The 17771-nt window shown below is 53.8% G+C and overlaps 2 protein-coding genes across 2 annotated transcripts; one reads left to right on the top strand and one right to left on the bottom strand.

Moving 5' to 3' along the window:
• The first annotated feature begins 933 nt into the window (after positions 1–933).
• On the top strand, positions 934–9823 carry Lgi4 (leucine rich repeat LGI family member 4). Its single transcript, XM_051207325.1, has 9 exons — positions 934–1103; positions 1456–1527; positions 1852–1923; positions 3686–3757; positions 3864–3935; positions 4124–4293; positions 7726–7890; positions 7967–8472; positions 9463–9823. The coding sequence occupies exons 1-9, from the start codon at positions 934–936 to the stop codon at positions 9775–9777; spliced, it is 1614 nt and encodes a 537-aa protein (XP_051063282.1). The 3' UTR covers positions 9778–9823.
• A 1523-nt stretch (positions 9824–11346) lies between these two features.
• Fxyd3 (FXYD domain containing ion transport regulator 3) lies at positions 11347–17611 on the bottom strand. The gene is made up of 8 exons (XM_051207676.1): positions 17486–17611; positions 14104–14157; positions 12865–12897; positions 12755–12778; positions 11925–11999; positions 11804–11840; positions 11463–11536; positions 11347–11366 (listed from the first exon to the last, which is right to left on the bottom strand). The coding sequence occupies exons 2-8, from the start codon at positions 14141–14143 to the stop codon at positions 11347–11349; spliced, it is 303 nt and encodes a 100-aa protein (XP_051063633.1). The 5' UTR covers positions 14144–14157; positions 17486–17611.
• Positions 17612–17771: the final 160 nt, after the last annotated feature.

The raw sequence follows: 17771 nt of genomic DNA, 5'->3' as shown, positions 1-17771 counted from the left end.
GGGCAAAGGTCGATCGATTTGGTGTGGAAGAGAGAGGCAGCATCATCACTGTTAATTCTTACATTCAGTATCGGATCTTGGCTTTCATAGAGTTAATTACGGGGATCTGGAGAGAGCTCTGGTTGTCCTGCCAAGGGTGACCACCAGGGGGAGCAGCTGGACCAGTGTTGGCCTGGTGGTGCCTTGGTGACAGAGCGGACCACACCCTCTAAGAGAAGGGGCTGGCGGGACAGCTAGGATACCCCCCATCCCCCACTGACTTCTCCTCTAGCCCCTCCCATCCGCAGTCTGCAGAGCCATCTGCTCTCCACCCTGGGGACATCCTTCCCACTCTCCCCAACTGGGGTTGAGTGGGGACTCTGATGAGGGGGTTGGTTGGAAGTGCCTAGGGTGGGTCACGCCCTTGGCAGCCCCGCCCCCTCAAAGGCCATTCAGTCCCTTCCCTGGGCCTTTTCTTCCTATGGCCTCTGACCCCCTCCTTCCTACCCTTCTGCTGGGCACATCCCAGGCCACAGCAAGTGGAGCAGGAGTGTGGGAGGACTCACAGAAAGTACTGGAAACTTCAACAGGGCAGGGAGGTGAGAGGTACATGACACCAGGCAGAAGGACAAGGACAGACACACAGACACAGACACAGACACACACACACACACCAGAGATCTAGAAGCTGAACCAGAGACAGACAGACAAAGACAGAAATGGACAAGAGATTGCAGGGGTGGGAAACAGAATGATAGGGAGATAAAGATATTGACAGCAAATCCCACCCTCCAGATCCAGAGAGAGAGAGGGACAGGCTGAGAGAGAGAACAAGGAGGCCAGCCAGCTACAGGACAGCATGGCCAGCAGCAGGATGGAGGGGCAGCCCACAAGGATGCAGTGATTGCAGTCTGGCGGGACAGGGTCAGTGGGACCTGGGCAGGGGCAGGGGGCATGGGAGGCGCAGGCATTCTGTTGCTGCTGTTGGCCGGGGCTGGGGCAGGAGCAGCCTGGAGTCCCCCCAAGGGAAAGTGTCCTCCACGCTGCTCCTGTTCCAAGGACAGCACCCTGTGTGAGGGCTCCACCGAGCTGCCCGACAGCCTCTCCACCACGCTGCTGTCACTGTGAGTGCCAGACCCTGTGTGGGCCCAAAGGGAGGGAGGAGGCCTGGGGCCTTGGGGTGTGGTGCTGGGGTCTCTGTCAGAATCTTGGACATCGAAGGATTCTTGGATGTGTGGAAGAGGGCTGCTGAGATTTGGAAAGGTGCCCACTGGGAGAGTCCCGACAGGAAGAGCAACAGCCAGGGGCTTGTGCTTGTGCGGAGGGGGTCATGGCGGAGGGCAGGGTAAAGGGCAGTTGGAGGTACCCCCAGGCTCAACGTGGAAGGCCAGGGCCTCCAGAGCAGCCCGGGGCTCTGCTTTAAGAGAGGAAAATTGGAGTGGTTTTTCTGCTCACTGATCTCACCCATGTCCCCAGCTCCCTCGTCAGGATGGGGGTCTCCCAGCTGAAGGCTGGTAGCTTCATGAAGATGCCATCCTTACACCTGCTGTGAGTATAGTCTGGCTGGGCCCACCACCCACTGTTCAAGGAAATGGGTGTCCGTGTGTGTGTGTGTGTGTGTGTGTGTGTGAGAGAGAGAGAGAGAGAGAGAGAGAGAGAGAGAGAGAGAGAGAGAGAGATGCACGCATCCATGGTGGGTGTTCAGACACGTATGAGGACATGTGCACGTCATGTGTATTTATGCAAACACCTGTGTCTGTTCACATACGCCCACGCTTGCATGTGTCTTCGGGTTGGATGGGGGCTAAGAATAGAGCCACAGACACCGGTCTGCAGCTCTGAAAACATCTGCTTCGCCGCACCCCTTGCCAGGCTCTTCACATCCAATACCTTCTCCGTGATTGAGGATGATGCCTTCAGCGGCCTATCCTACCTGCAGTACCTGTGAGTACCGCCAGAGGCTGGGGAAAGGGGGTCTGGAGGGGCAGGCAAGCCTCTCTGAGACTCCCAGTGTAAGAAGACAAAGGGAGGCCGTCTGGGGAAGGGGCATCTGGCCATTGGCAGGTCCCTAGGAGGAAGGACAGCTCAGGGGCTACTGGTTGGAAATGAATCTCACTTCTGCGTACTTCAAGATTCACAAAGGAAGCTGGGCCTGCTAGCTTCAGGAGGTTAAAGCAGGAGGATACCTAATTCAAAGCCTCCTTGGGCTAAAGAGTGAGTTCAAGGCTAGCCAGAGCAACTCAGTGAGACCCTGTCTCATAATAAGAAAGGAAATAAAATAAAACAAGAGACTAGGGTTGCCATCTCGGGAGTAGACGCTTGCTTACCATGGGTGAGACCCTGGGTTTCAGTCCCAGCCCTGGAAACCAAAAAATCAGCAAGGGACTTAGATAGCCAGATTCAGTTGCCCTGATGCAGGGGGATTCCAGGAAAGGGTGTACAAAGAGGTCAGTGGCAGGGAATATTTGAAATTACCGGAAACCACTTGGAGCTGTGCAGTGACCATGTGAGTGTGGTGGCAGTGCCAGAGAGGGGATGGCTGCATGACAGGGCTGTGGTGTGATGCTGCTGCTGTGAATATGTCTGTAGGGGTGGCCCTTATTACTGATGAAAGAGAAATGGTGTGTGCAGGGAAGTCTCTTTCCCACCGGCCAGTTCCGATGCATGGTTGGTGGCTCAGGCTTATTGCTAATTAGCTCTTACAACTTAAACCAACCTATTTGTATTAATCTTCATTCTGCACCCGGCCTGCAATCTCCTTCCAGTGCTGACTGACTATGGGGGCTGCTGACCAAAATGGCTGCAACGATACTGTTGGTGTTATTGGGGATATCTATTAGGTGTGTGGGGCTGGCGTGTATGGTGATTATCAGTGTAGGTGCATGTGCTTATGGTGTGCGTTGATGCTGGTCACGGCTACGGGTAGAATGTTGGCGGGAGCTCTTTTCTATTTGTTTTTGGAAACTGGGGTTTTGGGCATGCTAGGACAGTAGTTAAAAACTCCTCACTGGGGGATTCTAGGCAGGGGCTCTACCACTGAGCCTCACCCCAGCCCCTCACTGGGGGATTCTAGGCAGGGGCTCTACCACTGAGCCACACCCCAGCCCCTCACTGGGGGATTCTAGACAGGTGCTCTACCACTGAGCCCACCCCAGCCCCTCACTGGGGGATTCTAGGCAGGGGCTCTATCTCTAAGGCACGCCTTAGCCCAGAGGTCATGCTTCTTTAAAATGTTGCATTTATGGGGGGGGTAACAGTGTATGTGTCATGATCCACATGTAGAAGTCAGATGACAACACGGGTTCTGGGGATCAAACCTGGGTTATCAGGCATGACGGTGACTGCCTTTACCTGCAGAGCCGTGCCCAGCCCTGTTGTTAGTTTTGATGGTGTTGTTGGCTCTGGGTTTACCGTTGATGATGAAGACACCGAGTGTTGGTGGTGACAGCGACACTGTAGGTATCAGCTGAGGTTTGTAACAATGGTGGCAGCGTTGGTGTCATGGCAGCAGCAGTCCCGGTTCTGGTCACGAAGGTGTGATGTTGGTGACACTATCTGTGTTGTTGGTGTAGGCTCTGGCAATGGGCGCTGAGGGAAGGTATGGCCATTCCAGGTGAGAGAGGAAAAAGAAGCCTTTCCGGTGGCTTCCTCGGGCTGGTTTCCCCAGCACTGTGGGCCTCCTACTCAGTCCACCCTCTCCCCACAGCTTCATTGAAGACAACAAGATTGGCTCCATCTCCAAGAACGCCCTGAGGGGACTCCATTCGCTCACACACCTGTGTGTACTTCCACAGCCCGGTCCTCCCCCATAGGCACCCGACATCCCTCAAGGCCATAGCATCTGCTGGCCACAGCTGACACTCTTTCTTCTCCTGCTCCATCAGAAGCCTGGCCAACAACCACCTCGAGGCGCTCCCCAGATTCCTGTTTCGAGGCCTGGACACTCTGACTCATGTGTGAGCTCAGGCTTGGGGGGGGGGGGTGGATGCTTACAGAGAGGGAGAGCCGGGCCTCCTTGGGCTAGCATGCACGGGTATGCTTTGCTTATACTTTCCGGTCACCTGAGGGTATCCTCCTACACCCTCACCTGCCTCTAAGCCTCAGAGAACCTGGGACACAGCTTCTTCCCCGTTTCTTGCCCCAGGGACCTGCGTGGGAACCCGTTCCAGTGTGACTGCCGAGTACTGTGGCTGCTTCAGTGGATGCCTACGGTGAATGCCAGTGTGGGCCTGGGGACCTGTGCAGGCCCCTCTGCCCTGGCCCAAATGCAACTGAGTCACCTTGACCCTAAGAAGTTCAAGTGCAGAGCCACAGGTGACAGCTTCCTTCCCCTCCCCCACTCCTCAGCAGTGGGAGGGCCCACAGGGCCTGGGTGGAGGCAGCCATAGGGCTTTGGAGATGGAGATACCTTCCCTGGGTCTCAGTTTCCTCATTTGTAAAGCAGGGTTGTAAACAGTGATGGCCGTTCTCTGGGAGGATTAAACGCTGGGCAATATTTTTCTTTACGGTTTGGTAGGCTCTTGACTCACAGACAAAGCTGTCATTGAACTTGTGACCCCCTTGCCTTCTGTGTGCAGGGGTTGCAAGCATGAATCGCAACTTGGTCTCTGCACAGCTTTCCGTACCAGTTCTGGGACAAGAGGTTTTTGTATTATTATTGTTGTTGTTGTTGTTATTATATGTAGGTGTGTGTGTCTGTGTATGGGTATGTGCATTCAAGTGCAGATGTTGAATCCTCTGGAATTAGAATTGTAGGCAGTCGGAAACTGGCCTGCATGGGTGCTGGGGACCGGAACTCCAGTTCTCTGCAGGAGCAGGAAAAAAAAAAAAAACAAAACAAAACAAAAAAAACCCTGCTCCCGGTAACCCTGAGCGGTCTCTCCAGCCCTTATTTGTTGCTGTTTTTGTTTGATTTTCTGAAACAAAGTCTCACTATGTAACCCAAGCTGCCTCAAACTTGTAGCAGTCCCTTGGTCTCAGACCCCCCTCCCCCCCCCCAAGTGCTGGTGACTGCCGGCAGCAATACGCAGGGCTTCCATGAGGGTTTTGTAAGCATCCCCTGGTATGGTTAATATGACACTTTTAAATACCCCTCCTTGGCACCCATTTTGTGCCGGGAGCTGTGGGCACCTCCCTCCTCCCTGGAGCTTGTCTTCTTTGAGCTTTTCCACAAATGCATAGATTATATCATGACATTTTTTTCTGAATGATGGGTCCTGCAGGACCGCAGTGACTCGCTGACTGGCCCTGGGTTTCGCGCTCCCTCCCCAAGGCTACTGTTGAGAAGGCAGTCAATCCCAAACAGTCCAGAACAATCCCTCTAAAATGAGGAGGCACAGGCAGAGTCTAGGGTAGGTGTGAGGTCAGGACCCGAGAAAGCATTAGCATCCGAGGAAGCCCAGAGCCTCCAGGGAAGCCAAGGAAGGATACAAACAGCACGTAATATGGTTTTCGCTCACATTTGCTTGTTTTTGTTTTTGAGACAGGGTTTCTCTAGGTAGCTCTGGCTGTCTTGGAACTCACTCTGTAGACCAGACTGGCCTCGAACTCACAGAGATCCACCTGCCTCTGCCTCGAGTGATGGGATTAAAGGTGTGTGCCACCAATGCCCAGCTTCATTTATGTTTTAAAATATGAGTGTGGGGGAGTGGTGGCTGTGTGTGTATCACACATGCATGCATGGCACACGCACAGAGTTCAGGGACAAGTGGGAATTAATATTCTGTCCTTGCACCACTGGGTTCTGGGACTAAATTCAGCTCCATCAGACTTGGTGGCAAGCGCCCTTACCCACTGAGCTATCCCCCCTCCCCTGGTCCCTCCAGCCCAGGAAGGGCTGATTTAAAGGATTTTTTTTTCTTTTTTTAAAGATTCTGCAGGGCTTTGTAGTACATACTTGTCTTGCAATCCAGCACTGGAACTGCTAAGGCTGGAAGATTGTGAACTTGGGGGCAGTGTGGGCTACATGGTGAAGTTCTACTTCAAAATCAAAATGAGATTCCCTTTGTGTGAACATCCATCCCTGTTTTAGCTTACTGTTTTAACCTTGCCACCTAGGAACAGGGCCTGGTATACAGGGTGACATACTACCAATGTACCGTCTCTCACTGACAACCTGGAGAGTGAATTAAAGAACCTCCTGGGGGTCTGGAGAGAGGGCTCAGTGGTTAAGAGCACTGATTGGTTTTCCAGAGGACCAGGGTTCAATTCTCAGCACCCACATGGCAGGCAGCTCACAACTGGTCTGTAAGTCTGAAATCTGACAGCCTCTCACAGACGAGCATGCTGGATAAACATTGCACACAACATAAAAATAAAAGAATTTCCTGGGCTGGTGAGATGGCTCTGTGAATAAGGACCTGGGTTCAATTCCCAGAGCCCATACGATGGAAGGAGAGACTAGCTCTCACACTTGCCCTCTGACCTCTACACGTGTCATGCAACCTCATACATAAACACAAATGGGAGCAGATGGCCTTTCCTCTGCATGGGTGGGGTAGCCCCTTGTTGTTGCCCTTGTTTTTATGGTTCAAGTCAGGCTGTGGCATCTCCGTATGCTTTCGGGTGTGGCACAAAAGCAGGAGAAAGAGGCCAGGTCCAGGAAAAGTCATGTTCACACACTGACGGGAACATCACACTTCCCGTCCGTTGTGAACTTGATCATGATTATCTGGGGATATCATGTTTGAGTAGGGCTGCTAGAACATCCTGGCTGGGCTGTCTGATGGTCATCTCCCTGCTTCATGAAAAAAAGTGCTTTGTGTGTGTGTGTGTGTGTGTGTGTGTGTGAGAGAGAGAGAGAGAGAGAGAGAGAGAGAGAGAGAGAGAGAGAGATACTAGGGATTAAACTCTGAGCATTCCACATGTTATTCCACTACTGATCTATACCCCCAGCCCCTCACTGGGGCATTCTAGGCAGGGGCTCTACAACTGAGCCACTCCCCCAGCTCCTTACTGGGGGATTCTAGTAGGTGTTCTAACTGGGTCATACTCCCAGCCCCTTACTGGGGGATTCTAGGCAGGGTTTCTACCACTGAGCCACGCCCCCAACCCCTCACTGGAAGACTATAGTCAGGGGCTTCACCACTGAGCTACATACATCCCAGCCTGTTTTTTACTTTTTTTGTTTTGAGTTTACTTTACTTGTTTTGAGATAAGGTCTGCTATTAAGTTGCCAGGTTTATCCTGAACTCCTGTATCCCAGACAGGCTCCGTCTCCTGCGTAGCTGGGTTGACAGGCTTGCCTTCTGTGCCCCAGCTCCAGCTGGGGAGGATGAGTGTTGCTGGCCAGCTGGCTGCCTGGCCCACTTTTATCCTCAGGTCCTCATGGTAACAAAGTGAAGCTCTCAGGAATGCTGCTGTAAAGTTAACTGAGTAACTAAACGTGCTGTTTGTGTTTTTGAGACAGGATCACACTATGTAGCTCAGGTTAACCAGCAACCAGAGATCCTCCTGCCTCAGCTTCCCCAAGGCTGCCATCATAAGTGTGTGTCACAACATCTGTCTAAGACAGTTTCTAAGAGACTAGTTGATGATGCTATATAGCTTTGAAAAAAAAAAAAAGATGTTCCTGTTAAAGATGTTCCTGTTTCTGAGAGTTAACACAGCTATAGACGAAAAGGTTCCATTCTATAGGTCCTGATGTGATGAACACCATGAATTCTCATTTCAAAGATGTGTTAACCAAGGCTCAGCAATAAGGTCCCCTGCCCACCACCAGGCACCTGACTCTCTTGCTGCCTCTAGAACTGTCCTGGCTCCAGACTGTTGGGGAGTCGGCACTGAGCGTGGAGTCCTTCTCCTACCAGGGGGAGCCTCACATGATCCTGGCACAGCCCTTCGCTGGCCGCTGCCTGATCCTGGTCTGGGACTATAGCCTGCAGCGCTTCCGGCCTGAAGAAGAGCTGTCTGGTGAGCTCCCTTCCTGCCCCTTCCCTCCTGTCCCCAGACTGCCACTGAGCCTGACTGTGTCCCACTCTCCCTACAGCGCCCTCCGTAGTCTCCTGCAAACCTCTGGTGCTGGGTCCACGCCTCTTCATATTGGCTGCCCGCCTGTGGGGAGGCTCACATCTGTGGTCTCGGACCAGCCCCGACCTGCGTCTGGCCCCAGTGCAGGTCCTAGCCCCTCAACGACTTCTGCGACCCAATGACGCCGAGCTCCTGTGGTTGGATGGGCAGCCCTGCTTCGTGGTGGCTGATGCCTCCAAAGCTGGTAGCACCACGCTGCTATGCCGCGACGGGCACGGCTTCTACCCACGCCAGAGCCTGCACGCCTGGCACCGCGACACGGACGCTGAGACCCTGGAGCTGGATGGCCGACCGCATCTGCTGCTTGCTTCGGCCTCCCAGAGGCCGGTGCTGTTCCATTGGTTCGGTGGCCGCTTCGAGAGGCGCACAGACATCCCAGAGGCCGAGGATGTCTACGCCACGAAACACTTTCAGGCCGGTGGAGACGTGTTCCTGTGCCTGACTCGATATATTGGGGACTCCATGGTGAGGCTGGGGGCAGGCAATGGAAGCCAGGCCTGGTCACAAATGCTGACCCTCATTTGACAGGGGGGCTGGACCACACTGTTTCAGCACAGCTTCTCACTGGTGGATTCCAGGCACGGTTTCTATCACTGAGCCTCCTTCACAACCAATTCCTCATGAATCCTAGGCGAGCAAGCCCCACTAAGCCACACACCCAGCCCTCTTCTAGTGAATTCCAGGCAAAAGTTCTACAGCTGAGCTATACTCCCAACCATCAACTGGTGAATTCTAAGGGAGATCTTGCCTCCTGAACTACAGCCCGAGGCAGAGACTCAGAGAGGGTCTTAATATGTAGTCCAGGATGGCCTCAATCACATGATTCAGTCAGTCCTGCACTGGTGTAACAGACATGTGCCAACATGACCTGCTCCGCTAAACTTAACTCTATTCTGCTAAGCTTGGCTCTGTAACTCTAGAACATTCCAGGATGGTAGTGAACTCCAACCCCTCCCCTCCCATTGGGATGCTACACCCTCGAGCCTGAGCTGGTGTTAGACTCTGCTTACCACCTCTGGGGCTCGCTTTTCAGAACGAGGTACAGTCAGGGACAGATCCCTCCTAACTCAGCTATTTGAAGGGTCTCCAGGGGAAAACACTGGAGATAAGAATGGGTGTCAGGGATCAGGAGGCTGGAGAAGGAGGAAGCTGGGTCGGGGTATGGCCAGAACAGATGGGCTAGATGTAACACATAACAGTAAAATCAACAGACCATTGCTCGGCACTCTGCATGGCATTCAAGGGAGAAAGGTCTAGAACAATGATCTGCTCTGAGCAGATAAATGTTATCTATACATTAAGAAAGCTGCTGGACATAGTGTTGGTGTCACACGCTTGTCATCTCAGTACAGTATGGTGAAACTGAGGACCTACAGGCTCATGTTAGGGCTTGAGGCTGACAGGCAGGCCCAGTGCCTCTTGACCCAGGGTTTAACTAGCTTCCACACCCTGCAGGTCATGCGCTGGGATGGATCCATGTTCCGCCTGCTACAGCAGCTTCCGTCTCGAGGTGCTCATGTCTTCCAGCCATTGCTCATTGCCAGAGACCAGTTGGCCATCCTTGGCAGCGACTTTGCCTTCAGTCAGGTTTTCCGTCTCGAGCCGGATAAAGGGATCCTGGAGCCACTACAGGAGCTGGGACCCCCGGCCTTGGTGGCCCCCCGAGCCTTTGCCCAAGTCACCATAGCAGGAAAACGCTTTCTATTCGCAGCATGCTTCAAGGGTCCCACGCAGATCTACCAGCACCACGAGTTGGATCTCAGTGCCTAAGGCTGGGCAGGACCCTGGAAGTGGCTGTGGGGCTGACAAGGGCTTCCTGCGACATTTGGGTACCCTCTCCGGCCTGACGGCCTGACCATCACAGCCAGTTGGTCCTGTGTGATACAGACCACTATTCAAATGTATCAGCCTGAGTCAGGCTTAGCCTACGGTTTGAAGGATGGGCACCTTAGAGGCAAACGGGAGGAAGTCTACCTGCTTCCAACAACGTTTGGGGCCCTTGCAGTCCGAAGTCTCCTTTTGCCTGAGGACAGGTGCTCCCACAGGCAAAGACTTGGGAGCTCAGCCTGGAGCTGGGATTACAGAAATCAAAAAGACAATCTACTGAATTCCAAAAGGTCTGGATATCCCACCCTCAACGACCCCTTGGTCCTGCTCCATATAAAGTACCGAGAGAGAGCTTTCTTTTCCACTCAAACCCAACCTGGCCATTGGCTTTCGTGGAGGAGTACGCATCTCTGTGACGTCACAGTTGCTGGGCAGTTTCCGGGCCTGGCACTTTGCTGCTTGTGCGCATGTCTGCTGCCAAAGGCTGATCGCTGGTGTTTTGTTGCTTTTACACGTGCGCAGAAAAAGTGAAATGGTAAAGATGAGTCTGGAGGTGTCGGAGAAAGCCCTGGGCACCCGGTTCCCAGAATGTGACAGGGCAAGAACAGAAAATGTATCCATTCAATAAATGCCCTGCGCTCCGAACCTGCCCAGTCTGTGGGCTCATGGCAGGAAAGTCTTGTCAATGTTGTTGAGTGGCAGTGATGATGGCGCTGGATGGGATCCTGGGCAAGAACTTTGCTTTGAAAGGTTTTAGGCATTTTCCCAATGTTACATGGCATCATTCCGGAGGCCTTGACATCAGGGTACTGGCAGCCTCAAACCTGGGGTTAGTGGAGGGTCTCACTCCGTGTAACCACTGTATAGTGTTAGGTGTATTCTGGGGGAATTAAAGGCTTCCCAGGGACAGGTGGTATATGGAAAGGTCTCATGATAAAGTGAGGTCTCACAATGAATGAGAAGGTTACTGCAGGGGCTAAACTGAGTGTCTCCAACATGGGGACATGGTAGGATGACCCTGTTATATAGTTATTCTCAATGTCAACCAGAACACCCACACTGCGTGCGATTAGGGTTCTTTTTTCACACCCACAATTGTCCCTAGTTTACCACTAGAACATCTTAAGTGACACAGGAGGCTGCCCATGGTCAGAGAGGGAAGTCTCATACCTACCATCAAGCCACGACACCAAGGTCTAAGCGAGACTCAGCCACCGACTGCTGCACACACAAGTGCCCACCTCATCAAGGCCCACCCCAACACCTGCCCACTTCCTCGCCGCCCACTGCCATACTCCAGAATGCACACGCGGTCTCTAGCTCACCTGAGCACGATGTAAAATTATTTTAGGTTAACAACTGAACAAAGAGCCTGCTACCACGAGAGGTAAGATGAGGCCCGGGGGAAGGCAGAGTCAAGAACGGACAGGACAGCCGTCTTGGAATTCAGGCTCACTTCCAGAGCCAGGACCTGGGCTCAAAGGCATTCTGTGCTCTTCAACTGGTTCCTCTTCAGCAATTGTGAGCAGAGCCTGGTAAAGGGATAGAGTCAATTCGCAAGGGTCTGTCCAGCCCCTTCCCCCCAGTGCAGGCACACTCTGGCCCCAGCTACCACTTGTGACCCTTACCCCATCCACAACCTGCAGTCATCCTAAGTGTCTTACCAGGTGTGATGAGAGGTGGCCCATCCGCTGGACGGTGACTAGGGAAATAGAAGTGATAACATACGAATAAATCACCCATTTGCCCTCTCCCTCGGGGCTAAGGGATTCTCAGCTTGCCTAGCTAGACCATTTCTTAGCTAGACCATTTCTTAGTTTTCCACTGTAGGTTTGTACAAAGCTATGGACCAAAGCCTTAGGATAATTTGCATGGAGCAAAGCCCAGGAAACCTCGGGGCAGAGCACCCAGGCCTGTCCTCTTTGCACAAGGCTTAGCCTTTTTTGGGTGTGCCCAGAACCCATCTCACCTGGGCTTCTGGCTGAACTTGCATTTGCACTTTCCACCTGTTGGAGATGGATGTGGTCAGAGGAAGGAACACATAGTCCCTTCCCTGTTAACCCCCGATTCCCCGTCCCTCCTGTACTCACTCAAGAGGACGATGATGCCCACAGCACAGAGAATCCCTGCACAGATGAGCCCGCCGACTCGGAGGTTGTACCAGTCTGAGAGGAAAACAGAAAATGTCAAAGCTAGCCCAGATCCCCCCACCCCCACTTAGCTCCCCACTCACTTGACAGCAGTAAAAGGGAAAAGCAAAACCCCAGCCCAGTGGGGCATACATTGCAGTTTATATCCAAGCAAACGAGAAAGTCCATGTCCATTCAGGGACAGAGAAGCCATCTGAAGGGAAAGGATCAGTGTGAGGGACGGAAAGTCAAGATGTGGGTCTTTAGAGAGAGCGGTGGAGCAAGGGCTCTCTGAGAAGGTCCCATTGGGATGGAGAGCTGCAGGAAGGCAGAGGTGGCCCTGAAGACACGTGGAAGACAGCGGTCCAGGAAGGACCAGCAGGTGCACAGGTCATGAGGTTGGAAGTTGCCTTCTGTATCTGAGGATGATAGCTGAAGCAGGGGTGAGGATCGGTGGAGGAGAGGCCAGGGGGGCAAGTGACAGCTCCTGGAAGAAGCTGGAAGTGGACAGGTATGGGGTAGAATTCCCTACCTTCTCTGGTACGATTTTCATGACCAGCATTCTGTGGTTAGTCTAAACCTAATGCCTCTTGCAGACGGGACTCAGGCCTGTGTCTGTCTTGAATTCTCCCTCGTGGCTGATTCCTTTAATCTATCTGCATGCTCAACAACCCATTTCAAACCCTCTCCTATCCTGGTCCCTGGGTCTCCGTGAACTGTCAGCCACCCTCGTGTGAGACACTTGGCACAAAATAATGTGGAAAGAAGCAAAGAGGGGACACGGCTCTTACCATAGTAGAAAGGGCTATCCTTATCTGCAAAGAGAGACAGGACACACATGAATCTGAGACAATAGCAGGGATCTGGGGTAAGGGGCATGGAGGGGTGGGCTCTGACTCACCTTCGGGATCGTTGGCATCCAGAGAAGGCAGGCCTGTGGGGACAAGTAAGGACAAGTCATACTATGATGGTCGTAGAAGAGCCCTCAGCAGGAACCATGGGGGTTTGTTGCCTGAGGAAAAATGTTCCATAGCGGAACAGCCTCACCTCCAAAGTGAGGACTTAGCCACTGGCTAGTCCCACCTGGGCATGCGCCTGTGAGTCATGCCAGCATTTTGCCACCGGAAACAGATCCTATTCCGGTACGTTTTGGCACTGTTTGAGCGAATGTTTCCAGACACTCGGCTGGGCCATGCCTCCTCCTAGAGAGACTTTGCTCTTCCAGGTGGCAGATGGTTTCTGTTCCCAGAACAATTTTCTTCACACCAGCAATGCCCGCAGCTCTGCACAGCCACAGCCCACGGTTAGCAGGGTTGCTGACCCCTTTGAAATAACTCACAGTTGGCAACGTCAATCCATTCTTACATCCCAGATAGAATGCAATGTGTGCCCAAAGAATGGTAAAGTAAAAAGCAGAAAAAGGGGGCGGGGGGGGGGGAACCAGAGAGAGATGGCCCAGTGGTTAAGAACTTGGATTGCTCTTGCAAAGACCCAAGTTCAGTTCCCAGCACCCGCATGATGGCTCCCAAACATCTGTAACTCCAGTTCCAAAGGGGATCTGACACCCTCTTCTGGCTTCCACAGTCACCAGGCAAACGGCAAAACATCCACACACATAAAATTAAAAAAAAAAAAAGAAAGAAAACGTGGATAGCACCTCAGAAATGATGCCCAAAAGTGTCCCCCGGCTGCCACACCCACAGACACACACACATAGGCACAGCTGCACACACGTGAACACAGTCAGTCATGCACACACGAAAGAGGCAGAGGGAGGAAAGAAGGGGAAAACACACAAAGGCAAGGACCAAGGATTAAATGCTGGCTGAGTTTTGCTAACGGGAGAAAAACAATGCTTAATTATATTTGAGGCACGAATTCTTGGGGCCCACTCCACCCAGGCCCTGTTGCACTGATGTTCAAACATTAATGTATTGAAGCCTTACAAAGTCTCTGTGACTAAGTGCTGTTCTCAGAGGAGGGGGAAACTGAGGCACGGGGTATTCCAGTTACACGCACACACGCGCGTGCGCGCGCGCGCACACACACACACACACACACACACACACACACACCACAGCTTGTCACCACCCAGCTGACAGGCCCAGGGGAAAGGGCAGCTTGGTGACCAGCTACTCACCCACTAGGAGGAGCAACAGGCTCAGAGCAACCTCTTGCATGTTGCAGCGTGTGTCTAGAGGAGCCCAGAGAACAAGCAGAGCGTTAGCAGAGACCCGGATGCACAGCCTTGCAACCTCTGCTTCCCTACCCCACCTGTTTCTCACCAGGGGCACAGCCCAAGGAACACATGGGAAGGCCGCTAGTGACTGCAGCTCACTGGGAGATAAGGAGCCCCAAAGTCAAGTGGGGGCTGGGTGAGCACCCAGGAACCATGAAGGGACAGCCATTGCCATTCCCGGGACAGTGACTTTAGGTTCTTCTTGGAGACGAGAGGTGGAGTGGTGTTTTTGCTACGTCCAGGCTGGCCTTGAATTTGCCATCCTCCTGCCTCCGCTCTCCAAGTGCTGGGGTTAGAGGTGCACACCTTCACATTCGGCATGTGGTCCCTATCTGTATGATGGGGGCACTGGGGCTCTGAGAGGTGAAAGTTCATGCCCACAATCGCTTGGTCCGGAAGGCAGGGTTTAACAACGCCCCGTTCCCCGCTAGCTGTTTATAACTAGAACCATGAGGGCCTCGGGGTGTTTTGGGGAGCAGGGTGTCAGGAGCCAGGTGGCAAGAGGCCCGGGTACTGGGCGTGGCTCCCACAGACAGCTTGGAGCCTGCCCGGCTCTGCCCACACGCTGCAGGCTTCTAGCTGGGTCCCGAGCTGACTTCCTGGGCTCCTGGGTGGGTGTATGGCAGAAATGATGCCAAGTTGGTGGGGCGTGTGCAGAGGGGGACCCTGGCTTCAGTTTTACCCTCACTTTCTGCCCCAACCTTGGGTCAGACCCCACTGAGCTTTCTCTCCAGGCCCAGCTCAAGTCCAGTCTTTGGCCCCTACCCTGGCCCTCATCCCTGACTAGGCCTCTGCTCTTGCTCCTTAGCCCAGCCCCTGGCCCTGTGAGGCTTTCCTTTCAGCAACAAACACTCCATAGTTCCCCAGTGAGGCTCACTCAGCACAGAGCCCCTTCCATACAGCCCTGGCCTAATGGTCTGCCTTTCTGTCACCCTGAAGGCCTGTAATCAGCAACTTGTCTCTGTATCCCCTACTTGCCCTGCTCACCGTCGTGAGCTCGTGTACACACACACACACACACACACACACACACACACACACAGTCCCCATTTCCCACATGCTGGACACTGTCCAGTGACCTTGTAGGTTCCTTTTTCAATCGCTACCAGTCCCAATGTCACCCTTCTGAGCTAACCCTTTTTTACCCACATGAAAACACACACTTGGAAAGAATAGAGCCAGCCACTGATGGTGCAGGGGTGTCCCATATGCTCACACAGACTTCTCCATTTCCCTGGGCTCACCCCCAGAGGCCTGGGAAACCTTTCAGCTTCTCTAGTCATTGAATTCGGTCCAGGCCTGTCATGCAAACTGACCGGGAAGCTGAGGCGGAAGAGATGATAATTCACAGCCAATACAGAGTATAAGGCCAGTCTGAACAATGTAGTGAGGTGTCACACAATAAAAAGTAAAAAGAGGACGGCAGATGCAGCTCAGTGGCGGAGCCCCTGCCTAGAATCCCCCAGTGAGGGGCTGGGGTGTGGCTCAGTGGTAGAGCCCTGCCTAGAATCCCCCAGTGAGGGGCTGGGGTGTGGCTCAGTGGCGGAGCCCCTGCCTAGAATCCCCCAGTGAGGGGCTGGGGTGTGGCTCAGTGGCGGAGCCCCTGCCTAGAATCCCCCAGTGAGGGGCTGGGGTGTGGCTCAGTGGCGGAGCCCCTGCCTAGAATCCCCCAGTGAGGGGCTGGGGTGTGGCTCAGTGGCGGAGCCCCTGCCTAGAATCCCCCAGTGAGGGGCTGAGGCGTGGCTCAGTGGTTGAGCCCCTACTTAGAAATCACCCAGTGAGACGCTGGGGGCGTGGCTCAGTGGTAGAGCCCCTGCCTAGAATCCCCCAGTGAGGGGCTGGGATGTGGCTCAGTGGCGGAGCCCCTGCCTAGAATCCCCCAGTGAGGGTCTCGGAGAGCGCCCATCAGTGGAGGCTTGCTTAGTCTGCTCTCCAGGCCCTGACTTTAATACTCATCTCACACACACACACACACACACACACACACACACACACACACACACCCCTCATTTTAGACTGAGCACATATTTTTTGCAGTAGATTTGGGGACTATGTCTCAGATGTCTAGAGCCCCAGCACTATGAAGAGCTGGAGTGGTGGTGGGGTACCAGCTACGGGTGTCTGCCGTCTGAGGCTGCCCGCGGTGCGTGTAAAACAGCTGGCTGTGCAGCTGGCTGCTCCTGAGTGCCTAGCCCATGCAGGCACTTTTTCCCAGTTCCACCTGACTCCCTCATATTTATCATCTCCACAGCTCGGTGAAGCCGGCACTGTCATTACTCCACATCGCTGTCACAGCCCTCACTTCTGAATTCACCGAAACGTCGTATGCTGTCATCTCGGCTACTGGGCTCCCCTCTCCCTACAGACCTCTCCAAGACCCTGGAAACCACCCAGAATTGGAGAGCCTGGGCAGGGGTGGGGAAAGACAGGAATTTCCTCTGTAGCCCCTGATGCAGCTGTCTCCACCGGGGCGTTTGCAGGGCTGCGGGGAGCCGGGAGCTGCTAGCAGCTTCTACCCTCACTATCCTGCCCTGCCAGCGCTGTACTCTGAGGAGAGCCTGCCCGCTTCTGAGTGAACCATACAGAGAGCAAGCTTCGCCTGGGACACTACCCACCCTCATCTACTTCCTGTCAGAGGACAGTTGCTACCCCCCACTGCCTCCTGTACTTTCTCCTCCTCCAAGATGGAGGAGGATGGCCACATCTGCAGGGGCATGCAGCACACACCCTTGCCATCTCCTAACCAAGTCCTACTTCACAGCCTCCCTAGAGCAGAGCACCTCTCATCATCGTGTGCCCCAATACCTGTTCATCCAGGCACAGCCCCCACCTGCTCCATCCCTCAACACATTTAAATTACCCCTTGTCTACCCAGTTACCCCTAGACACCGCTCCACACCTCACCCACCGAGAAACCCCCAATCGTGATAACATGGTGTAATCACTTCCTGTCCACCCTGACCCCCCACCCGGTTCAGAGACCACTGGCAAACTCGGACTTCTCATCCACTCAGACCCCCCCCCCAAGTCTCCCCTGATTCCCACTGTGACCAGCAGGTGGGTTACCCTAGTAGTCTAGTCCAGTCCCACAGAGTCAAGCCATGAGGGACAGACAGACCGCTGAGGCAGAAGAGGGTAGTCTCCTGTCCCCAGAAAAGAAATCTTGAAGCTGGAAGACCGTTGGGGTGTTTAACACCCGTTTCTGTGTAGCAGGAACAGTCAGAGGAGAGCGGGGGTTGGGGGACAGAGGCCCCTGGGAGGAAGGGGCCCCTGGGCCGCTCACCTGAGTAGCTCAACAGGCTGAGAGGTGGTTCCGGGAGAAAGCAGAATGCGGACTGCCAAGCCTGGGCAGCCTTTATCCACAACTGCCACGCCCTGAGCAAACCTGGGCAGGCAGGCACAAGTCAGGTCTCCCTGAGGCCAGGGACGCCCCCACCCCATTCCTCCCTTAAAGAGACAGTTCTCCCCATTCTCTGGATATGGTAGCCCCGGATGAGATGAAAGGGGGCAGGGTGGGCTGGAGATGGGCATCTTAGAGCAGGGGATATGCTTTGTTCAATCCCCTGAAC

Source organism: Phodopus roborovskii, unplaced genomic scaffold, assembly GCF_943737965.1.
Source record: "Phodopus roborovskii unplaced genomic scaffold, PHOROB, whole genome shotgun sequence".
Lineage (NCBI taxonomy): Eukaryota > Metazoa > Chordata > Mammalia > Rodentia > Cricetidae > Phodopus > Phodopus roborovskii.
The sequence above is the reverse complement of the archived record's forward strand: the minus strand, read 5'-3'. Positions and strand labels throughout refer to the sequence as shown.